Source organism: Gobius niger (assembly GCF_951799975.1).
Source record: "Gobius niger genome assembly, chromosome: 12".
NCBI classification, from domain to species: domain Eukaryota; kingdom Metazoa; phylum Chordata; class Actinopteri; order Gobiiformes; family Gobiidae; genus Gobius; species Gobius niger.
Genome location: NC_136863.1, coordinates 14,620,655 through 14,646,424, shown reverse-complemented (window position 1 = coordinate 14,646,424; position 25,770 = coordinate 14,620,655). Strand labels below are relative to the sequence as shown.

At 40.7% G+C, this 25,770-nt stretch overlaps 1 protein-coding gene across 1 annotated transcript; it reads left to right on the top strand.

The window, feature by feature from the left end:
- Window positions 1-4,583: 4,583 nt before the first annotated feature.
- Window positions 4,584-25,621, top strand: tspan33b (tetraspanin 33b). The gene is made up of 8 exons (XM_079567997.1): window positions 4,584-4,708; window positions 14,184-14,241; window positions 14,575-14,702; window positions 14,784-14,858; window positions 19,163-19,258; window positions 20,477-20,605; window positions 22,501-22,662; window positions 25,526-25,621. Exons 1-8 carry the CDS (start codon window positions 4,613-4,615, stop codon window positions 25,592-25,594), a joined length of 813 nt encoding a protein of 270 aa, XP_079424123.1. The 5' UTR covers window positions 4,584-4,612; the 3' UTR covers window positions 25,595-25,621.
- The last annotated feature ends 149 nt before the right edge of the window (window positions 25,622-25,770 follow it).

Genomic DNA, 25,770 nt, shown 5'->3' with positions numbered 1-25,770 from the left:
CATGACACTCATTTGAACAAACTTGATTTTTTTGGCGAAATGCTCTATGAGGTGTAAAATGTACAAATTCACTAAAATGACCTAAACATATGGCCTCTATAAAAGCTAATGTTAAAATAAAATGATCAAAAAAATATTAGACACAGAAGAAAAAATTGTCCCACCATGTTTTACCCCATGTGACAAATGTCCACTTTACCAACAATGTAAGCCCAAACATTAAAGTTTGGGAAAAGGCATAAAAACAATTGAAATGTGCCTTGTGCCTTTTCCTCAGTCCAAATGAGAAAATGATTATTGGAAGAGAAGAGGAATACAATACATTACACATATTATATATCAGAACCAGTGTACAGCGCCCTCGAATTCAGAAATTAGCAGGATGAAATTTGTTTTGTAAAAGCAGACATTTGTGGAAAAATAGGCTGTTGTACGCTGTGCTGTGCATTGAATAGTTGTTTTTCTTTCTTTTTTTTTATCAATTTATTGATTTGTTTTGCAATACTGTACTACAGTAAAGCTCGTCTTTGCTCTCTGAAAGCTAGTGACAAATGCTAAAAACTAATCCATGTGAAGAAAGGTTGGAAAGAGTAGACCTCAACTGTCAAGTTTCAAAAATCGGATTTTGATTTTCCTTGGATTTGATTAAAATACAATTTCCTTACTCAAATCCCTTGACTATCAATCGCAATCACTGGACAAGCCGTATTCCCCGGGGGTCTGGATGTAGCTATGAAAAAGCCTTATCTTGCCACATTATTCTTGTATTCTACTGATAAGTTAAGATTATTGCTTCTTTACTCTGCGCTGTAGTTGGATATCTATTTCCAAACTAAATTGTCCAGTAATTTCCTGCACCACCACTCTTGTCTTTCTGTGCTATCATGTTGTTTCGCTCACCCAACGGACCAATCTCGTTGACAGATCACTCAGCGTGTTTTCCCCTGACTCCTCTTATCGCTGCGTAACAAGAATCAATACAGAACCGGAGCGCTCCCAATCACGAGTCAAGCGGTCGTGCAGCTTGAACTGTAAAAGCTCCTCTAATGACTTCAAACTAGTCTGATAGCTTTATTATGTGTCTCTGTTTTGACATGCACTCGATGCTGTTTACTCAATCCATTGGAAGCTCACTGTGAATGTTTAGAAGGCGCAGGATCGCTTCAATTATCAAACTAGAAAGAATTGCCAGATCAATCTCATTAATTCGTTAGGTACTTTTGGCGAGGCTTCAAGATCCAATGGGGCCTTGTGTCCTTCCATGTTTTCTCTAGACATAAATAATGAAATGCAAGCCTGTCATTTAGAATTCACCACATCCAAGGGCACTCTATATCTAAATTATGACGGAGCAAATACAAGTATCCCTAGGTGACCCTTCACATGTCAGTACCCTGCAGACGTTGACATACAGGTCTATATCTCACAGTATATGCACACAAAAGTCCAAATTTAAAATAGCTATCCAATGTTTGGGAGTCTTAAGTAAAGATTTGCAACAACTGCCAGAGCCTTTAAGTGCATTAGATGTTCCGTCTCTGAAAGATTTTATCGTCCGGTCTTCATCATCTGTCATTCTGGCTTTATTCTGTGCAGCAGCAGAGATTTACAATACTAACTCTAAAGTTTAATGGGCTGTTTTAAAAGTGATGTCATAAAAAAAGACTGAACAATTAGGGTCCAAAGCTCTTGAATACCATTTCGCTTACATGGTCTACCACTCTGAAATTAAATTTAGTTTTGCAAAATAACTTTCAGAACCTACAACATTTCAACCTGAAAAGATTCACAGAAGCGGCATTAGGATAGTTTTATTGGACATACAGTGAGAACCATATGTTTACATACACTTCATAAAAAGACATTAGCATTTTTGTCTGTCTGACATTAAAACCAGAATTAACTTTTATTTTTCTCAGGTCAATTGAAAAAAATATTTCTAGACAAATGAGAGATAGAATTTTCTGCAAAATTTTTGATCACTTTTTACAAAACCAAAAGTTTACATACACTAAGATTACTATACCTTTAAACAATTTTGGGAAAGCCCAGATGATGACGTAAAAAAAAAAAAGGGAGGGGTGGAATCTTGCAAGCCTGACAACACCATCCCAACTGTGAAATACAGGGGTGGCAGCATCATGCTGTGGGGCTGTTTTGCTGCAGGAGGGACTGGTGCACTTCACAAAATAGATGACATCATGAAGAAAGAACACAATGTGGAGCACTGGGAGCAACATTTCAAGACATTTGCCAGGAAGTTATAGCAGTACCAAGTAACTCTTGCCCCTAGAGGCCATAAGCGCAACTGCGGGGGGGATATTGTACATCCAATTGGACAATGGAAATATTATTTTTCACTCAAACTTGGCTGTAAATACTGTTTAAAATAGCGCTAGCCCGCATTTAGCTTTGCCCGTTAGCTCCTTCTTCGTGATTCTATCTACCGTATTTTCTGGACTATGAGTCGCTCCGGAATATAAGACCCACTAGCCATAAAATGCCTAATAGGGTATAAAGAACAGGCTGAAAAGGCGTACGGTATGCTAACGTGACACATTACACAACGAACTACATAGGTGTCTGTTTTGTTAACGTCACATAAACAGTTCAGATAAGCATAAAGAACATACCACTGCACCATTGACAAACCTCTCCCACCAGCATGTTTTTCAGTCTCTCATTTGCAAAGTCGTTGGCCATCTAGCCTTTAGCCGGTGATTAGCTTTGTTTTGTTCTCTTCTAAAAGTAACCCCTGCTTCTCACTCACTCCTAACTTTCTTTCTGCTGCTCGATTAGCCGGCAGTGCCCTCTAGTGGCAAAACTATATAATTGAATTTAAAAAAATTAAAAAAATTAAATATTAGTCGCTCCGGAGTATAAGACGCACTCTGCCAAACTATAATAAAAAGTGCAACTTATTCCAGAAAATACGGTAGTGTGTATTGATTGCTCCGGTCCGGTGGCAGTCAAGTTGCAATTGCGGTTTTCTGGCCAGAGACACCAGGGAAAGATAAGAGACCCTCCAATCATCCCATTAACACTTGTATTACCCCCTGAGGGACTACGAAAAGGATTTATTAAAGTAAACAAGTTACTCAGTATTGCTTAAAAGCTTGGGCACAGATGGGTCGTCCAAATGGACAATTCCCAATTCCCAATTCCAAGCATATGGCCAACACTGGTTACAAAGTGGCTTAAGGATAACAAAGTCAGTGTTTTGAAGTGGTTATCACAAAGTCCTGATCGCAATCCAGTTGAAAATGTATGGGCAGAGCTGAAAAGGCATGTGCATGCAAGATGGCCTATACTGTAAATGTGGCTCAGTTACACCAGTTCTGAATGGAGGAATGGACCAAAATTCCTGCCAAATATATTGTGAGAAGCTTGTGGAAGGAAATCCAAATTGTTTGACCCACGTTATACAGTTTAAAGGCAATGCTACTAATATTAATGAAATGTATGTAAACTTCAAAAAAAAAATGCAAATGTGTCTTTTTATAAAGTGTATGTAGGCCTAAACATCTGGTTCTCACTGCATCATGTTTGGGGCTCAGACCTCAGTGGAAGACAGTGAATCAACGGTGTCAAATACATGGGTGTGATGAATGAATGTAGGAGAGTGTCACCCCTGGAGTCTGGACACCATGGTGATGGGAGAGGATGAAATCTGGGCGACTAGTGGAAACGAGCCTGGACGAGCAGAGTGGTGAGTGGCCAGGTGGAGGAGGTCGCCAAAGCAGTGAACGAGGGGACTTAAGAGGGGAATCCTGGGCAATGAAGCAGGAACGTGCAGTCAAGAGAAGATGCGGCTTGAGATGGGGCTATGATTGGATGATTGGTGAGGCACAGCCAGAGATGAGGCAATGAGTGTTCTGCAGGTAGGTCTTCCAAGTACAAATAACAAATAACAATTGTTCTTATTTAATGACATGTCTTCTGTGTTTTCTCCTCATATGCACACACATAAAAGCACTTGGCCCATGCTTCTAGGGCTGTTGAGACAAACTCTAAAAGGCCCTGCCATTTTTTCTTTTTCGACCGCTGTTGTGGTCCAAACTCATTATTACTAACTTTCCTTGTGCATTTTTAACAATTTTTCACTGGAATTGTCTCAGAACCCCCAGACAGCAATACTGTCTTGGTAGGGTACAACAACAACAACAACCTGCTAGCCTATGATCAATTAAAAAGACTCTATAATTAGATGCAAAAAGGACATGATACATTTTATTCCACGAGAAAAAAAAATAGGTGGGGCCTCATATAAGTGATACATGCACACACACTCGTCCACATTAAATTAGTGATACAGTTGTGGCCTCACCAAAACAGGAAGCAGTAGAAAAGAGCACGCTGCGGCTAACAATGCAATGCAAAGCTCCCAGGCCTCCACACATATCCCAGTGTAATCCAACCTGCTGGCCTACATACACCCCACTGCAGCATGGGCCAGAGTCACAGCCAATGGATGTGACTTTCTTTTTTTAGTCCCCCCCAAAATGCAGCCACCGACCCCTCCCCACTGCACTGAAGTCTCATGGCGGCTGGGGAGCGGCTGGTGGTGGTATCATCAAAGCTACAAGTGTAACAAGTGTAAACAAACGACACCATGGACAGAGATTTGAACCTCAAACGGGCCGAGACGTTCTCCTTCGTCAACCCCTGGATTAGATACTTCCTCTTCTTCTTCAGCTTCCTGTTTTGGGTGAGTAACAGATGGACTTTCTAGCAGCTGTGGGTTCCAGAAAGCATGTGTCTGCCCGTAATCTATCATTACAAATGATTTTAGCCTAAGAGCAGTACAAAATATAACCCCTTAGTTCGTTGAAGTCTGAATCCAAAAGCCAAAAAGTGAAAGGCACATGAATAATAGATATAGAAATATTACCCAGAGCTGCAGAAATACCCAGCCTCCCCTGGTGAACACTTTAGGTTGATAGAGGTCATGCAAGAATACACAAAAGCAGAATGTTCTTTCAGCTGAACCTCTGCAATGGTGAAATCCATTTTCTACTTTCTGAAGTACATCTCCACAGACGCAACCCTAACCCGTACTATTCAAATACTATTAGGGTTAGGTTTAGTAAGAGGATTAAACAGCGCTCTTTTTGAAAGAAACTCACTCACACCACTTGTGGTGTGAGTGAAATCAGCGTTTTACCTTGTATTTATTCTGGTCTGAATGAACTAAATCTAAGCTGATGAGGCTTGTTCCAGAGCCAAGATTGATGACATGAAAATGTTCCATCCAGAATGTTTATACTGGCAGAGCTTAGAAATGGAAATGTGTCATCTAAAGCTAACCAAGGGCTATATTGTGTTTCATAAACAAGTATACCACCTAATTTAGTCACAGAGGAATCTCATTTGGATTCTGAGTGTGTGGTTTTTTGCAGTCTTGATTGTCTCTATAGGGAAATTTGCTCACTGTCTTTGACCCATCCTTCACCCAGTGCCTCAGGGCAACCTGTCAGGAGCAGTGGGTGCATGGCTGCAGGGTAGTCGCCTGGGACCCGTCTTTACATCTTCAGCCAGGATTCTCGTCAGGGAGTACCTTGTTGGAGGATGTGGTCACTAAGCATATTTACTATTGATGGAAAAATCGTATTGCTCGAAGGAAACCCGCCCAGACACATGTAGAATATGGAAACTCCACACAGATAGCAACCCAGAGAATAAAATTAAACCGTTATTTATCATACTGGGTCATGCTGTAGTCGTACTATCTCTGTCATAGCCTTGACAGTGGTGCTCAGGCGCCGACTCTAAGCCACTGAATTGTTTGCTCACGCATCAGTATGGTGCTCGACAGAGGGTATTTATCCCTCTTCCTGTGGAAGCATAGGCAGACTTGAACGGTAAGACTAGCGCCATGTCTAGAGTTCATGTCTCTGGGTCCAGCATGGTAAATAAAACTTCTCCTGCATAAGACATCCAAACTCCTGCCGATTTCTCATCTATCCTCTCGGAATACCATTGTTTAGGACCCAGGACCTTAATGCTGTATGGGAACAGTGCTAGCCACTCTGCCACTGTGCTATCTTACCAATAGTAGGGAAATAGTGTAATACTGTACATTTATGAACAGTTAAGAAAACAAGCTACAACTGCATCACTGGTTTAACAATCCACATGTTTAGTGGAAACTATACATAACACATATACACAACTTTTTAAAAAAGTATCTCCTCCATTGTTTATGAAAAACCCATTGGTAAGAGGTGTGGCAAATTGTTCATATCGACACAGTTCAATTCCACAGCAGTTTTTTCCTGGGCATAACAACAATGAAACAATATCAATGAATGTTCACAGATCATCGGAGCATTAAAATCGGGGCCACATTTGTCAACTCCCTCGCAGCGACTGATGCTGTGATGTAGCACCCTGCGGTGTTAAATGTTGCTTCATGTGCATATTTGTTTTGTATTTTCTAGCTGGGTAGGTTCATACGCTCAAAATCTGCTTGAATTAAACCGCCAGGGATATGCGAGAGGCAGTTTGTGAATTAGAGACAATTTGGTGGAGAATGCTGAAGTTTCACCTCCCGACTTTCACGACTTGAAAATGGAAAGAAATGGGTGATTTGTGTGATTTTATCGGTTGTAGGGGGAAGAAAAACATTTATTCCAAGCATGTTTCAGTCTAGTCAATTGGGATATCTCCTGTTGTACATTGTGACTGCTCCATTCTTATCTAATCAGCCCAACAGTGCCTCATAACCATAAAACACCTGCTCCTCACTGTATCCGCACACATTTGACTGCCTCCTAAAAGCCCACGAGCCGCTTTACTAATTTAAAGGCTTCATCGTAGACGGCGGACTCGCTACAAATGCGCAAAGACAATGGCAGACGAGAGCGTAAAACTAGATGGGATTCTTTGGAGCAACCGTAATGGCAGCCATTAGGGCATCTGGGCTTCACACCTCCTCTGTCATATCCCTGTTTACCCAGTCGTGTACGGTAAACAGCGCACTGGGTTTTCGAGCGAATCAGCAGTAAATGTAGCAGCAGGCTTGGGTGCGCTTGTGAGTGTGCATGTGTTGACTTTGTTTATCAGAGCGAACAGTGGAGGCATAATCCATCAGGCCTTTGTCCCCTTCGCCTCAGTTCAGAACGCTTTCACCCCGGCACACAATCCACCCAGACACGCCTGATTTATCCTTTTTTTTGCAAAGCCGGGAATACATTCATTCTGTGTTGCGACATAGCACCTGTGTGGAGACGAAATGGAGGATGAAACGTACAAAATGCATCGAAACAACAATCACTCTGTAAATCTTGAGATATTGTGTGCCATCTTTTGTGTCTTGGACTGTCAGCTATTGTCTCCTCAAGTGTATTGATTTAAAAATTGAGAAGAAGCAACGGCAGCCCGCTCTAAAAGTAACAATTTAGTTCTCCTGAGTCGGATAAAAGTGTCTCTTCACAGTTAATAGGCGTGCTCTTTTGCAACACGCACTTAAGATATGAAGGATTGTGAGCGAGAAAAAGTGCCTGATTCAAAGTCAAAAAGAAGTTGGTGAATGGGCTTATATAGTGATTCATTCAATTTCTCTGGGATCGTAGTGAAGCTCATGGTGCCCTTTCACAAACATATTTCTGTGTGATATTTGTTCCAACAAAGAGTAGCTCCGTGATGAATCACTGTGGAAAAAAATACATTGTATTGTGCTTTCAAATGTCTTTGAGTTGTGGATGTTTCGTTTCTCGTCTGAATAGCTTTTTCACACTCATCAATCGCTGGTAATCAAGCTGGTTTTAAAGGAACAGGCCACCGTTTTTCCATACTGAGATATGTTCTTACATTAGCTTAGATTTGATGCGTACCTGTCTGGTTGTTAATGTTGTTAGCATTTAGGCTCTCCTTCTCTCCTCTATGGACGAGGGTGAAGTTAGGACCGACCAAGCTCTTCCACGTTTCTACACGGTCGAAGTAGATTTTCTAAGCGGAGTAATATCTTCACTCTACTGCGCGGATGTCGAAGTGCTCCTAAGGTGTTATTACGCTTGCAATATAGTACCCCTTTTTATCCGCTTAGAAAATCCACACGTTTAATTTTCTGTAACTACTAGCTGAGACCCGGCCTTCGGCCGGGCCTCGCTAGTCTCCACATTTGATAATCTGAGATTATGAGTGATTCCAAAGAAATGTCCAACCCGTCACACAGTTCAGCTGTAGACCAGTGGTTCCCAACCCATTCCAAAAACTATGGCCACTACAAATGTTTAAAATAATGAATGCTAAAAATAATTTCAAACAATCTGCAATGGGAGTGTTTGATGCACCCGTGCTCCTTTCTTATTAACTACAACGACAATATGTTCCATAAACTCAGGGAATATAATTCAAGAGACAGTGGAATAAGTATGGATAAATATTAGGGGTTCAGCTGTAACGGTTTGGTTCACGGTGCAGGACCCGTGGTTTGGTGCATCACGGTAGTGTGCAATCAAAAAAATAATAAGTAGGTTTTGAACTGAAATAGCCTAATGATAGTGTTAGACAGTATTTATAACTTTACAATAAAATTGGCAATGCGTTCAAAGCTGCTTTAGAATAAAATGTACCTCTGGGCGCACAATACGTGAAGGCAAAATAGAAAACAAATGGTACAGCAGGAAAAAAAAGAAAAGAAAAAAACTACGCAGTGCAGGCCATGCGCTCGTTAAGTTGTAGTGTCATTTTCGCTTTTACTCACATGGATAAATCAGTCGGAGCAGCGCGTGTGATTAGAGGCTTTTGGGCAATGTTTTGCGTGTACTGTTTTTCGGAGACAAAGCTTGAGAGACGGAATACTGCCTGGATCTATAATGAACCACAGCCTCGGTCACTGCAGGAGAGACTTAAAGAAAGACGCGCAGATGTCTTTTGGAGGATGTAACTGTACCTGTGCGGAGCGTCTGCAGGTTAGCGGTGAGTGGCGATGACACACATCGCCCTGTTTGCATGCGCGCGCGCACACATACACGCGCACACGCACACGCGCGCGCGCACACACGCACACACACACCGCCCTGTTTGGATGCGCACACGCACGGCAGTCAGATCTCGTGCACTCGCGTTTTTGTGACAGTGGGTTGTCCTCGGACAGCAGCACCGTGGTCCATATGGACCCGTTGTCAATGCCCGCGGCTGGTGGGACCATCACGTGGGGGCCGGCCGCGGATATAGCGCGTTTCCTGACGCTCAAAGTTGCTGAACAATTATGCGCACATCAGCCCCCACCACCAACCACGCACACACTCACTGTCGCCAGGCTTCCTGGTGTTCCCAAACGGTCTCCCATCCCAGTCCTAACCAGGCCCGTCCCTGCTTAGCTTCAAAGTCGGTATGGGAAATAAACATGGTGGTGCCCAGGCGGCGGCCATTGAGATAGCGTTTTCTATAATAGATAATAGATACTTGGATTGTGTAACTACTCACGTAACCGTATTTAAAAAGGGAAAAAGTGGAAGAGCTAGGTCGCTTCTAACTCCCCCCCCCCATTTGGGTCCATATGGAGAGGAGGCGAGGCTAAATGCTAACAACATTTTTAGTCTTTTTGCATGACTGAGCACACGCACAAAGACCAGACAGGTATGTATCAACATGTCTAAGCTACAGTAAGAACATATCTCAGTATAGAAAAACGGTGGCCTATTCCTTTAACCCCGCTATTGTCCCGAGTGGGCTGAAACCACAGGTTGTTGGGTCACTTAGATCTTATTTGCATTACCAAGGCCCTGCTTCTGTGATCTAGATGGGAGACAGATTAGCAGCAGCAAGTGGGGACAACTGCAATGCAATGAAGGGATAGCATGATTGAATTTGTTGAGGAAAATACCTCCCCCCAAAGCCTAGACAGTGGTGAGTGGGGAGGAAGAGGCTAAGTGCTGTGCTGTTACATCGCTGTCCACAAATGAGGTGAAGAGAGTTAATTTATATGAATGGTATGAAAGGTGATTTTGCTGAGAGGCAAAGCGAGCCGAGATTGGCTGAGACAGAAAAAACATTTCAGAGGAGGCAGAAATGTGACACACATTGTCTCATCTGAACTGGCCCTTGTGTAAAAATCAACTGATGTGAATGATTTTGAGATGCCAAGACCAGTTATGTATGCATATTTTGAAACAAGCCAAACGATGTCATGGCGGCTGTATTGTACTGTCGAGACCTCCGCGCGCGCAAGTATTCTGTTTATACAAGCAGGACACAGCCTTTGAGTGTACACCAAGGTGAAGGCATGCAAAGACAATTAGTCACCTGGGAGAGGAAGTGGAGGCGGCATGATTGTGATTCGAGGTCACATAAAGGAGGGGAATTAGCATAGGCCAGGCAATCAGTGGAAAGCTAATGCTACTCAGTTTTATCTGGCTGTAGGTTGCATCCTCAGCATTCCCCATTATACCTCTAGCACTCACTGCCATCTGCCCAGATCTCATTAGAACAAATGCTCACCAACGCCTCTTTGCTGCTCAGTATTTTAAATTGCAAGAGATTTTCTAGGCTGCGCAACAATCAGCTTTTGCTATAGCTCCTCCAAACCCCAGTCAGCAACAACATAAAAGAACTGTCCCGTATGGCAGAGCAGCTTCCATGCTGTACTCCTTGATTGCTTGGTAAGACCTCAGAAATGAAGACAATTTTGCAAGGTCAGGCTGCTCTCAGGAGTCAAATTACTCAACAAATAGCAGTGTATTTTCAAGGTCCTCATTTGAAATATGAAAAAAGAAAAAGTGGAGTATGCATGTCCTCTGTGGGAGTCGGTCCAAATCGCTGATGTGGAAATGTGGTGATATCAAAATAGGAACTCAATTGGAATGGATCCTCAATCAATTATTTCTTATTTTGAGCATTTAAAAAAAAGATATAACCTATGTCCGGTTCACAATGTTTAGATTTCCACTGGATTTTTCTGTAGAGTATGAAAACTATATATTTTTGTAAACCTTATAGTAGAAGCCAGTGGTTCTCAATCTTTTGGAGCCGCGACCCCCATTATAACAGTTAAAGGGGTCGATGACCCCCCATCCGGGTCACACCATGAGAAATAGGAACATTAGTCTACATAATTCTTAAAAAACAAAGGAAAAAAACAAATGGCTAAAATTAAATTAATCAAACTACGAACAAATATTGGCACTCTGGTAAAACAGCAAATACATACTACAATAAAATATTAAAATATATGCTAATGATAATATGTATATTTTATTTACATGATCTGGCGACCCCCCAAATTTGTCTCGCGACCCCTTGGGGGTCCCAACCCCAGGTTGAGAACACTGGTATAAGCAATAAGAAAATCAATAGTTCCATTTGGTAAAATTGTGCAATGATACAATTTTTCCATTAGTTCTGGGGAGTTCTGGTCATCACTACGGTAACTCCATGAAACATATGACAAGAGTTTCATTGACTTTTTTGATTGAATGACCAAATGGAATTTTCTGCCAAATTTCCAATTTTACTCCCACATAAATGATGTTATCGCACCTTTTTTTTTAAAAATGTTTTACATATTAGAGCATATGGAAACATTGTTTTTCTGTTTGCTTATTAAATAAACATTTCAAAAATGTATATTGACACTCCACACAAATACGGCATAGTGAACCAGACTATGTTATATGAGACAGCATACTGCAATATTAACACACAAAAAAAGGAAAAAACAAAAAAAGATGTTGTACAGCCTTGTGAAATGGTGACTGTAAACTACGCTGAGAGTGTGAGAGTCTGTCAACCTGTTCAATTCGCAATATGCACCCCACATGAGGCCCAGTTGTAACAAACTCGAGCCTAGCCAACCACAACTGCCAACGGAAATAAGCTGAGGTTTAATGAATGAAATATTTCCCATACAATCTGCCTCTCTGTTTCGATGCTATACACAGACATGGTCCAAATCTTTTGATTAATGTCTCGATTCTGTTTTATGTCTTTCCACTGATGCAAAAACCCATAAAGCAAATGTCACTGCGAGCATCTGGGACTCGTGTGTGTGGCCACTTACCCCATCTCTATCGATCTTCACTGACAATGCAAATGTAGAAAAGCAATTGCAAGCAGCTGATTGTGCGACATGTTTTCATGCATACTCCCTTCAAACCTTTGAGAGTGGAAGATTTTTTTTGATTTACTATGGCAGATGGTCACACAGGTGTCGTCATTTCAAAGTAAAAAAAACAACAACAAACAAAACAGACTACAAACCATATTCTTCCAAAACTTTTCAAAACTGCGCTTCACCTCTTTGTCAAGTCAAGGTGAAAGCAGAAAAATGTTGCAGGGAATTTGATACAAACTAAAATTTTCACACTGGTGAGAGGTGAATATTGATCTGCTCCCATCGGCTTGGTATTTTCAACACATATAACGCTATGAATTATATCCACCATTATATGAAAATAAAAATGCATAATAAAGTTTTACAACACTACACTGCAGGAGACCAGCCACTAAAAAAAGCACTGCAGGGAACTGTATGTCGCTCCAGCTGTGCCATATTGGAATAGGCTTTTTGTGTTTGGGATAATGGGTGTTACTCAGTTACTCATCGATCTCTATGCAAACACTTATCAAGACAATTAACTTCGGGGACAAATCTGTGCGATGATTTGTGGAAAGTCCAGATGGGATGCAAGTGAGTACTATGCACTAGCAAAGTGGCACAATTTTAAGTTATATGATACTACAGTTGCTCTGTCACACCAGATTACACCCAAAATATATCTGTTTGTGTTCTACCGTGTGAATTTCAGATGTGGTTGGTACAAAGTAAAATTAAAAGTCCAGTTTTTGAGCAGTATTTTTGTTGAAAACCTATTTGTTTCACTCCGCTTTTGAAATGCATACTTTCTATGAGCAGCAACATTTCCAAAAAGGAGTAAAAAACTACAAAGTGGCTGTATAGCGTTTTAGAAGGTTAAAGTGATAGTCTGTAAGTTTATGTTTTTTACAAACTGAATAGATGTGTGTAATTGACCGCCTGGGTCTGAAATTTGACGGAACAGTAATATTATACAAAAATATAAATTCCTCCCTTTGCTGATTTCAGACACTAATCAGAATCCCCGGGATACCACTTTGACCAATGAGACGAGCATTCCTGTGGGCTGTCCTGTCAGGTCCAATCAGGAGGGAGGGGGAGGAAGCTTAATTATTTACCTTTTGAAAATACCGTTCCTGCTCTCCTCATTTTGCAAACTCAGAACGGCTTTCTGGTTAAAGATGGGAGGAATTTGGCTTTTTACTTTCGTATTTCACTCTATCTCTCCTCACTTTGTAAAGTTAGACTATCACTTTGAGTAAAAAAACATTCACTTTTATTTGACAGTATCTGTACTTTAACTCAAAATTAAGTATTTTAAAGCAGCACTCAGTAACTCATGCCCCTAGAGGCCATAAGCGGCACTGCAGGTGTCATAGCAGTCTCATTAATTCTTTGTGAGAGTACACTGACAAAAAGATAAAGGGAGAGAGGGATAATGTACATCCAATTACGCAATGGAGATATTTTTTTTTCACTCAAACTTGGCAGTAAATACTGCTTAAGTGGTGCTAGCCACAAGCAGCTAGCTTTGTCCGTTAGCCTGTTAACTTCTTCGTGATTCTATTAGTGTGTATTGGTGACTCCGACTCGGTGCAGCATATGGAAGTTGCAATTGTGGTTTTCTGGCCATTGACACCAGAGGGAGATGAAAGACCCCCATTCATCCCATTAACACTTGTATTAGCCCTGGAAAGGATTTATTAAGGTAAACAAGTTACGAAATGACGCTGCGTATCAACCAATTTAATAAACAGGCAAAATTACAGGCCTATGTTACTCAAAAAGGACAAGTCCCCATTTGTTACTCATTGGCTCCCATTACTCCCCATTACCAGGGGCAGTTTCTCCTTCTGTTCCTTCATTTGGAATCCAGACCGGAAAGAGAGTAGCTCAAAACTGTTTATTTATCATCAGTGCCGAACTAAATGCATAAAACCATAGCTGTATAATCATATTTAGAAGAAGCATCTCCTCACAGCCTGGAAGCAACTTCAGTTTTCCAAGAGGTATATTTTTGCTTTTGGAGGATTTTATTGCATAATTGAACGAAACATGTAATTTGGAGTTTATGTTTTTGCTTGTTTCTTTTTTCTTTGGGTCCACCTACAAAATATGTAATTTCCACTCTTTTTTTTTGCAGGCCTTCTCATTGTTGATTATTGCCATTGGTGTATATGCAAAAATCCAGAAAGCAACAGGTTTGTATAAATCAATTACATTTACTGAACAGAGTATCAAAACATGGTTCACTGTGTAAGATAGCAAAAAAAAAAAAATGTGTTCATCTATTGCCATTTTTTTGGTGTTTATATGCAGACTGATGGGAAATGATGGCATGCCAGGACAGGTTTCCAAACTAACCTGCCAAACTAAAACATACTCAATAGGCTGATCCTATAAAGACCAAAACCCTATTGCTCATTACCTGTAGATCACAGATTGTTCCCAAGGCCGATCCATTTGGGTACAATACAGTCTACCTCAACTTTACAGAGTGATTAAATTCTGCTTTCTCCCTCTTCTTTTGACAGACACGGTGCGAGACACGTTTCTCATCGACCCGGCCGTGATCCTCATAGTGGTGGGTGTGGTCATGTTCTTCATCACTTTCTGCGGCTGCATCGGGGCGCTCAGGGAGAACATCCGCCTCCTCAAGACTGTAAAACTCATCCCCCGGTTTGCTCACATTAAAACGCCGAACCGATGAAACGTGAAATCTAAATGACTTTGTTTTTTTTAGTTCTCCTTTAGCTTGACGTTGGTCTTTCTCACTCAGCTGACAATTGCGATTCTGGGCTTCTTCTACTCTGATCAGGTATAATTTACCGTGCTGTTAAGTTAAATTGCAGTATAGTTGCGCTTGTGTGTGCGTGTAGAAAGATTAAATTAAGTTTTTTTTTTTATCAGTTCAGAAGTGGACAGACAGACAAGTATACAGGAAAACCTCTCCTAAATTTTTTTTTAAAAAGTGGCAAAAACTCAAAGCTGCATGGAAGCGTTACGTAATGCAAGCCAATAGCAAAAAAGTAATAAAAAACAAAGTCTTGTTTGGTGTGAAGTTATCTCCCATTGTCGCTTCTGCACCCCATCGACCACAAGTGCCACATGAGCCATTGATTCTCTTCGAGCATTTGAGATAATTGTCATCCACACAGTAAATAAAATGTAATGAGGCGCGCTATCAAAACGCTGCAGGGAATGTCTTCTGAGAATACGACGCAGAGTTTATATTGAAGGAATTTATGAACCTAAATTAGCGCCATGTGGAGATGTACTAGTGCGTTAGCCAGCTCTGACGCAAATGCCTGAAGTATAGCTGGGTAAAATGAGAAAAAGATCAGATTTTTTTTTTATGGAAGATACACCATGATATGAGTCAAAGGAGAACACGATGCAGTTATAATCCATAATGTTATAAGCTTTGCATTGCATTTATTGTTAAAAAGCTGGTAAAACTGAACAGTATTTGAATATTATGTAATATAATAATATTATTGTGAAGGATGTAATGTATTTGTATATAAATAGGAGTTTCGGTAAATCCCTTCCTAAATAAACTGTCGAGATGTGGGTAGATGAATATAAATGAAAGGCCCAATACACTCAATTAAATAGTGTGGGAACTATTGTTTTGCGACATAGTTACCTCTTAACTCCCGCCTTAACCCAGTGCACTTTCTCCAGTTCGGCTTTACCCCAATCTAAAAGCATCTCGACTGGAGTTTACAGCCTATAGGCCAGTGTTTAACGCCTCATTTGAAAGCTAAGACTGAAAAAAATTAAGCTTGTCTCATTTTCGTCCTTTTTGGTAGTATTTTCATCACTTGCTTTTTTGACATGATTTGGTTACATTCATGTGGCTTGATCACAGCTGCATTACATACCAAAACGCTACAGTGAAAAAAAACAACTAAACGTGATAACAAAAACAAGGAAGAAGCTCAGATGAGTTTTGAAGGTCTTAGCTTTCAAATCAGCAGTTACATTGGCCTATAGGCTGTGAGCTCTCCAATCAAGAAGGTTTTCTAGGTAAAACTGGAGAAAATGTGCATGGTTATGGCGAGGGTTAAAGGGCCATTTTATACTCACTACTGCCACCTCAGGCCATATGTGTAACTGCACCTTCAGTTGTGGTGAATAGGTCTGGGCTCATTCTACACATTAGGACATTGCACGAATATGTAGGAAGGAGGAAATACATCATTTTAACATTTTTAAACTCTGGATAGTCCCTCTAAGGGCTTGATGTCAATTTGAACTGAAGTCCAATTTCTCAACCAGCATTTTCATAATAATTGTCATTATTTTACAACCAAGAGAAGACCATTAATGCTCCTTCTCTCATGCAGCGATATTATCTGGTTGTCTATTTCAAGTTTAAACAAGTGTTCCTACCTCTCCCAAAAAAACAAAAGAGAGATATGTGATACACGTTTGTAGTCATTTCAAGCGCAATAAAAACTGATCCTAGTGCAGGGCTATTACTTGTATGATTGTGCAGCTCTGAGTATGTTCTTCTCAACTGGAGCGAGAAGAGAAGGCCTGGGACTGTAGATTATCTGTGTTCTTTCCATTTGGAAGAGCCACAAATGTTAGTCATTATGGTTGTGAGCACTCAATGTAACAATGTTATTACAGAAAATTGACGTGGCCTCTGCGGCAAAATGTTAAAAGCCCTACTTTGAACAGGAACGCAAAAACAAGCTGTATTACAGATGAATCTTCTGATGATGCGCAACAGCGCATGAGAAAAATCAAGAATGTCATATTCAAACCTAATGATGACAATTGCAAGTGTTATCATTGTTAGCCTGTGAATTTTCTTTTAGAGGGTAACTTTCTGTGATTGGGCTTTTTGATTCTTTTCCTGCAAACGTCAAGCAAAACAGCTAAGTCTGACTGCTCCTAAAGCACAGTGTATGGGGAAAATGCTTCTTATAGCTTTGTGTGTTTGTCATGGGCTATAAGTGAATGGATCCTATCCCATGTTGCTTTGTCATATGCTCAGCACATAGTTTACTAAGTCCAGTCTTGATGCAGTGAAATTAAATTTGTGCTTGAGCTGCATACATCCATGTTTATGCTTGCACTTTCTATCAATTTCACCTGTGGAAATTGTTTTGGCATGCTAAAAATATACCTGTAAATTGACCCTGTATGTTTTGGACGTTTGAGGGTATGTTGTTGTTTTTTTCTTCTCAAAATGGACCTCGTATAAAAACAATTCAAGACCCCCGTTAAAGGGGATGTACTCAATTTCTATTTATACACATAGATTGTTCTCTATACCGGAATTTTCCGGACTATAAGCCACACTTATTTTTCATAGTTTTGCTGGGAGTGCGACTTGTACTTACAGTATCACTGAAAAAAAAAAAAAAAGTTTAGTTTGGAGTGAGAAGCGGAGGTTTCTTTTACTGCAGTGAAGAAAACAAAAAAAGCTCATCGCAGGCTGAAAGCTAGATAGGCACAGCTAGAGGAATGAGTTCACAAATGGGTGCTTGAACAATGTGCTGCCGGGAGAGGCTTGTCAACGGTGCAGTTACGCCTCCATGCCAAGGTAGTTGCCATGGCTGATGCGACTTGTACACTTTCACATATCTATGTATTTGCACTGGTGGTACATATACATAAAAGCCCTCTTTCTTACAATCGTAATGGGATGTTTGACATGTGTCAGGAAAGTTAGTTTTGTCAACCACAGACAAAATCTAAGTCCCCTTTTCCCAGTATAAAAAAAAAAGATTGCAGTGTCTTTAAAGATGGCTGCAGACTGTGAGAAACTGGAAGACCCCCAATGAAGGGAGACCTTCCTTGACAGTATTCTGGTGCTAGTAGTTCAGCTCTGTGCCTCTCTCCTGTGTTCCTGCTGCGGAGCACAACCGCAAACAGCCCTTTCCCTTGCTAAATGATTCAAATCCTCAGACACTTATGGAAGTGGAGCTAAATGTTACATTGAAAACTCGTGCAGAAAAGAGGGTTAGTTGCAAATGGCACAGCAAAGTGTGATGGTAGCTTACAAGCCGACTGTGCTACAACAAAAAAATCCAAAAAGTATTTTTGGGAACAGAATGGTCCTAATTCAACTAAATTTGCAGAAACAGAAGGCTATAATGACACAGAACTTATCTGGGTGGAGAAAGAGCAATCCGCAAATGCCCCCTCGAGCTAAATGCTAGCTAAAGTTCATTTGTAGACATAGTGTGATGGCATTTTAAATTTCTGCAGTTCATTAGCATACAGTAGCGCTATTAGCATACATTACGCCTGAATCGCAGTCTGTTAATCCGATCGCCTCACTTGTTTTGCAGGATATTCAAGCAAATAGAATTAAACGAAACACTCTTTCTTTATAAAGGTGCAGAGTGGAAAGTCAAATATTAACAATTCAAGGCTTCATTCATCAAAGGAACATTATTTTCTAGACAATAAGAGCTAACGAAATGTAACAATAACAACCTTTGGAATACGGTTGAGCTCAAATCACGGTTGTGTAGCCTATTATTCAGTCACATCCCGAGCTTTTGTTTATGCGCCTCGATTTCAGAAAATTAAATGACACCATTATACTACAAATTGTTGTGTTGGAGTAATTAGTGCAGTTCAAATAAATGTAGGCTACATGCACATTGGGTATCCTCAATGTGTTTTTATTGCAGCAGCATTAGCCCAGCGTTGTCAAATCAGTACAAATTGAAAGACTCACACGTAGGCTACTTATTACATCAACATTTTAAGCTACGGTTGTGATTCAGAGGCTTAATGTGGTCTCACTGTGCCCTGTAAGCATGAGGCTAAAACATGCAATCACAAAGTGGTGTAGAATAAAGCAAAGCAAAGAAAAAGTCTTTTAAGAGGCAGTTGTAAACTAATTTGAATAAAATTACTGTTTGAAATCTTACTCCTTGATAAATGAAACTAAAATAGGTGTACAAGAAATTACATTTACACAAACATTTTCCCTCAGAAGATTTTGTGTGAGCTGTGGAAGCTGAGGGAGAAAATGATGGCCTCAAATAACATGCAAATTGCCACTGAATTTTTCAATCATGCTGCTTGTACCTTAACCTCACCATAATTTATTCACTTATTAAAGTTTACATCCGTGCTTCTTTACAGACCAGGGACGCACTGGGTGATTTTGTGAAGAAAGCTATTGTACACTACCGCGATGACCTGGATCTGCAGAACCTGATGGATTACATCCAAAAAGAGGTACTTGGGACAATGTCACTTAGCAAGAACACCTCTGCTATGCCCCTGACTGTGATGTGCATACAGAATATATGTACAGTGGGAGGAAAAAGTATGTGAATGCTTTGGAATTTGTCACATTTGTGCCTAAATTGGTCTCTAAATGTGGTCTGATCTTCATCAAAATCATAACAATGAATAAACAGTGTCTGGTTGAACTAATACCACCTTTTAATGGCCATAACTTGTAAACATTCACAGGAGAGGGTGGAAAAAGTAAGTGAACACCCAGAAATCTCACTGAACTACAGCAATTTTATTACGAGGAATGGTCCAAGATTCATCCTGATCGTTATGAGCGTCTAATCTGCAACTACAGAAAAGCCATTATTACTGCAAAAGAACAGTCAGCCAGCTATTTAATACAAGGGATTCCATGCTGTTGGGAATGTCTCCGTTTTTTCTGCAAAATATGTTGATAAACTTGGGAATTAATTCGTCTATTGATGATAGCACGTTGTCCAGGCCCTGAGGCAACAAAACAGCCCCACATCATAACACATGACATTGTGTGTTTCCCCCAAACTATTCAACTTTGGTTTGCGAAAGAGCACTTGGATGCTCCACAGCACTACTGGCAAAATGTTCAGTGGACTGTTGGACCCAAAGTTGATTTCTTTTTCCACCCTCTCCTGTGAATGTTTACATGTCATGGCCAATAAAAATATGATTAAATGTAAATGTTTGAGTGGTATTAGTTTAAGCTGCCACAATTTACTTCTTATGATCAGACCACATTTAGGCAGAAATGTGAGACTAAAGTGTTCACATGCTTTGTTCTTCCACTGTAGCTTGTCACCACAGAGTATGGAGAGTGAATGAACACCTATCGATTGTGAAGGGTTTTATCACATACGTCTGTGAAAAGTGTAATAGCTGAAATACATTTCATTCTCTTACAGTGGGCAAACCCACGTTTGTGTAGTAAGTACAAATGAAACCCACAGAAACTTGCATCGTGTCAGTTTTGGATTTCATCACCACTACTACATGTAAGATACAGTAGTGTGCCCCTCCTGTGGGATTCCTATAAAGTTTCTCCATCTACTTTTTCTGGCACACTCTCATCGAAGCCTGGGTATTCCCTCGGGAGTGGTCCGGTCTTACACAGGATGTGCAGTATAGGGTGCAGTCCAAGTTTCTAAAAATACCTCTCCTCCTGTCTTCTTCTCCACACAGTTCAAGTGCTGTGGATGGAATAGCTACACGGACTGGTCGTGGAACCTCTACTTTAATTGCACACACGAGAACCCAAGCACCGAGCGATGCTCTGTGCCATACTCCTGCTGCACGCCTGTTCCCGGAGAGGTGTGTTTCTCATCTCTTAGCATGTGACTATAATAAATAAATATAAAGATAGTGCAGCGAAGTGCAGTGAAAAGCAGCAAAAACATCCCCTCCCAGATGATTTCTCCCCAGGTAAACAAGACAACAACATGAGCCATCATACTGCGAGTGTCTCAAGTGGATTTGCACACTACAATATAGGGGCTATCGCGCAAGTCTTTTAACCCTTTGTTTGGCAATAAATAAAGACCTCGAAAGAAGGGAAAAGGGCGGAAAGTGTGAGAGCGGAAAATATAACAATATATATCAGTCAATAAACAAATGGACGTAAGTTTGGATGCAGCTCACAGTCAAAATGAAATGAATATATTTAACTCTGTTCATTGGGTGAAATGTTATCCAAGTTTCTTTTATACACACAGCCTTCAAGATCCAACCGTACAAACTCAAACTGAAATAATGTGGCTTGCTTTTCATGGTGGAAATGGGATATTGATTTGTTTGCCAGGCCCCCACAATTTCCTTTGTAACAACTCATTGTTAAGTTAATATTACACTTTTTAAAAAATGGCAGCTTATCTCAAGAGTTTATGAGGAGTTTTGGTGTTTTATGTTTTAACGTTTTGTTCTATTGGCTATTTTTCTTACATGTGCCCCTTTGGAAGTGAGAGCAACTGGGCTTTAGACACACGGTTGGCAATGTAATTTATAGTTAGTTTTCCCCACTCTTTCTGCTCTCTCTGACCAATAATTTTCTGCAATCTCTGTAGTCTTCTCTAACACGAAAAAATGTCTTAAAAGTTATAAATGTGCGGGGAACTGATGGCAGTCGCCTTTCCCATTCCAGTAAGTATAGTCATTACTCACTTGCCAATGACAGAGCTGGTCAGCGAGGCAAGTGGAATGCATTTTTACAAATATCTGTCACGGCATCGCTGCTGTCCATGTCTAAAAGCTAATCTCACAAACATAATTTAGCCTGGAGTTCCAAGACCGACCTTCATGGGCAGTAGGGACTTAGTTTATCTGAAAAGTTTGATTAATCATTGATGTATGTATTCTGTGAGCAGTCTGCGTTACTGATAAGTCTGTGTGCAAGTACATGTTTAGTATGTAAATAGCATACGGCGGGATGGCTGAGCTAACAGATTTATGCTCGCACAGACAGATACAAAGTGCCTGTGCGGCTCGTATGCAGGTCACTGTGGGCAAGTCCTCTAACTCTCGAGATATTACAGTGTTTCTCAACTGGCCGGCCGGGATCCAAAAGTGGGTCACGGAAACCTTTTCTGTGGGTCGTGAGCCTTGCCCAGAAAACATTTCTTTCAATATTTATCTACTGAAAACATAGAAACACTACCCAAGTCTGTTAAAATGACTGTGATTTGATCGTTTTAATCATAATTTCAGCTTTAAAGGCCTACCATATTCTTACTCATCAATATTTTGTAAGAAAAATGTTTATTGTTTATTGCTTCTTGACACATTTTTGTTTTCGTAGACATTTTTTGCCGTGTTCTTTTTTAGTTTTTATTCATTGCATTTTTGACCGTTTTTGTTGCTTTTTCATCAGTTTTCATCTGTATTTTGATGCTTTTATTTTATTTTAAAGAAGCTTTTAGCTTTGGGTAAAGCCAAACTGGAGATAATATGCTCAGTTCAGGTGGGGGTTAAGAGGTTCAGGTCCCCTAAAAAATACCAAATAAAGCGTTGTTTCCATTAAATTGCTTTCTGAGTATCAAACTATATTTTTTTTAGTTTTATATAACCCTGCAAAATGTGGGATTGTTCTCAAAGTAAGTCATTAAAACAGTTGCCTCTGTTGAACAATTTTCAATAAAGAACTCATGCTGAGATGATGGAAATGGGCTCTGTAGACAGTATGATTTGATAATAATAAACTGACTTTTTCACAGGTCGTAATCAACACAATGTGCGGTTTTGGCGTCCAAACCCAAAAGTATGTGGATGCCAATAAGTCCATCTATCCTGTGGGCTGTGCGGACAAGGCAGTCGTGTGGATCGAGTCTCATCTGCTGCTGGTGGGAGCTCTCGCCCTGGGCCTGGCTCTGCCTCAAGTAAGCCCTCTCCTCTACCTACATCAAACACACACACGCACACACGCACACGCACGCACACACTCTGATCAATGCACTCAAACAAGCACCCAGTAGCCAGTATTTTGCTGTTTAATTCTTAATTCCACAATACAAGTGGTTCTCAAACTATGGTCCGTATTCCGCCGGTGGTACATCAGTAAGTACGACTGGTGGTACTTTGGCTTCTTCAGGTATTGATTTATATTTTTGTAATGACATTAAGCTGGCCGTTTTCTATCTTAAACCGGCTGATAAATACAAACCATTTGCCTGACCAAAAAAAGCTGCCACATGCTCTATTATTCGGTTGGACCATCTTTCTCTTTTATCAGAGCACACATTTGCCGTGGCTTTGTTTCCAAAAGCGCCTGCAATGTCAAAAGATCCAGTGTTGCGTTCATTTTTCACCAAGATTGACGATGGGAGAGTGTGACCACCGTGAAAAGCCGTCTCCAGCACATCCCAAAGATTCTCAATGAGGTTAAATCAGGACTCTGCGGTGGCTGATCCATGTGTGAAAATGATTTCTCATGCTCCCTGAACCACTCTTTCACCATGTGTGCCATCAAGGAAAGAGAAATCCATGATGGAATAACCTGGTCATTCAGGATGTTCAGCTGATTGCATTAAGTATTGCTGAACCCTGACCCCAATTCAAAACAGTGAGTTAAATCCAGGTGGCGACTTTTTTTTGGGGTCAGGTAGTGTATTTTGAACTGGATCTAAGCCTCATGCACAGGAAGGTTAAAAATGTTCTATGGTGGACGAGGTGGGTATGAAACATTTGAGGACGTACGAAAGGATGCTTGTGTCGAGTCATATACAAGCAAACCCAGCCACATTACTCTAGGCATCTGCTGTGGGCTTTTGAGATTGAGCGTGCCGTTGCCCACATATCGACGACTGAAAGCACAGCAACACGCTGCATTGGACTGGCCAAGTAAACAGTACAACACTTCATCAATGTGGACCTCGCGCCTCTAGGAAAGCGACATCAATTCTGTCAGTAAGTTTTTAGAGCAATCCTGGCAGAGACAGAAAATTAACAGTGTTGATTGGAAACTCAGTGTGCCCAGGACAATTATACAAAGTGACTTGGGATAACAAATCACACTGTTAAATGTGGCTAGAGCAGCCAAACCTAATTACAATAAACATAAACTAAGATTTACATTGCTCAAAATTGCATCTGATTTTTGATTATGTTCTGCAAAAAAATGACATTCAACCTAAACCTTTAATACCTCCTTGTGGATCTTTAATGATGGTAATGATGCTTTAAATACACAGTCAAAACTTTATAATAATAAATTGCTGGATTCCCACACACACACACAAAATACTAAACATCCCCCATGACACTTTTGATTCATGGTTCATTTTAAACAAACTAGACTAGCAACCCCAGCCAGCTAAAAGAGAACATTTTTAGTAACAGTGGGAAAAATAGCAACATTTTATGTGAGCACACTTGGACAAACAACAGAGCGCATCAGTGCCTTTGGGACAGCAACCATAAATGTTGTTAGATATTGTCTGGCGTAAGACCTGAATTCCAGAGCACAGAACATGTTTTCTTTGCAACCGTCCATCTGATGAAAGAGATAATAAAAAAAAGTGGCTTTTTCGGCACTGTCAAGCCTGTTCTTCTATAGTTTACTCCTCTGTAAAGACACATGCACACCCGCCCACTGACACGAGCCACTGGCAGTGTCGTTAACGGGTGGATAAAGCTGTTGGCTAGAAAACTTTTGATAACTCTTGGACATCAATTTTGGGCTTTCAATGATTTTGTGATGTTGCCGAGTAACTAGGATTTACATAATTTGTTCAAATCATTGGAGAGAGTGCGACCCCGTCTGACATGTGGCAGTGGCAAGCAGGACTTTGGTTGCTTTTTTCCAACCATGCTACAATGTTTTCAGTCATGTGGCTGCAGTAAATTAAAATAATCACTGCTTTCATTTTGCATGTTTGCATATCATTTTCTTTGTTTTGCATGTTGCAGTTATGATCAAATCAAACAGTAAACCCTATAAGGAGCGTGATCAATTTCAAAACCGAAAAAAAATGAAGGGCATGACAGTAGTAACTGGCCACATTGAGATGATAAAACTTTAACCATGCATTACTCATTCATCATGCTCTCTCGGACTCAAAGTACAGGTTAATGTGAGGTTGTGGAAGTCTCTGCTGACGCCGACATCTCCTGTATCCCTCCTGACATATGGGCACCTCCATTTCCCACCAGCATTAGCTACAGCTAATAGCGCCACTCGAAATGTGTGATTGGCCATGAAATCAAATTAGCACTTCCCTCCAAATAATTAGACGGCTTGCTTATCAAAATAATTCTACCGCTGTCACATTACGCAGTGCCCGCAGCTTTCAACTCCTCTCTTTAATATCTGGCTGATTAGGTCCCCAATGAGACTGTTCAGAAGGAAGCATGTGAATTACCCCCCGAGTATACCCAGAACAATTGGAGGAGTTGTGGCTTTGAAGCCTGTTAAATCTGATGAAAAAGCATGGGTTTTTCCATAGCACGCTCCTATAAGCGGAGATCACAACCTTGCTAAATGCCACTGTCATAGGCTGTCTGTGAAGGGTGTTAATAATTTAAAATGTTCTTTGCTGGCAGATGGGAGGGCTCCCCGCTTCGTAATCGTCTCATAACACATGATTTGTTTGTAATAGGTCAATTATTGTTATGAATTGCATCACCCGAACGCATTAGCATAATTTAAAAGCTGTGTGGGCGCGAATGGGGAGACCTTGAGGATTTGTGTCGTTGAAGTCCTTGATGGTTCTGCTGCTGTTGTCCCTCCCCACCACTCCCCAGATCGCAGGCATAGTGCTGTCCCAGATCCTCATCTCTCAGATCCAAGACGAGATTGGCTCCGTGTTGTGAGCGGGCCACACCAGGAGAACGTGAACTGAAAATGGACGGGATAAACTGGCGACCGATATGGGAAATGCTTTCATTGAGTTTGGATGTGAATGGTATTTTTACATGATTGTAAGCACTAAAAAGTATTTATATTTTATTGAGATGTTTGCTAATAAAATTGACTTTGAAAGATAAAG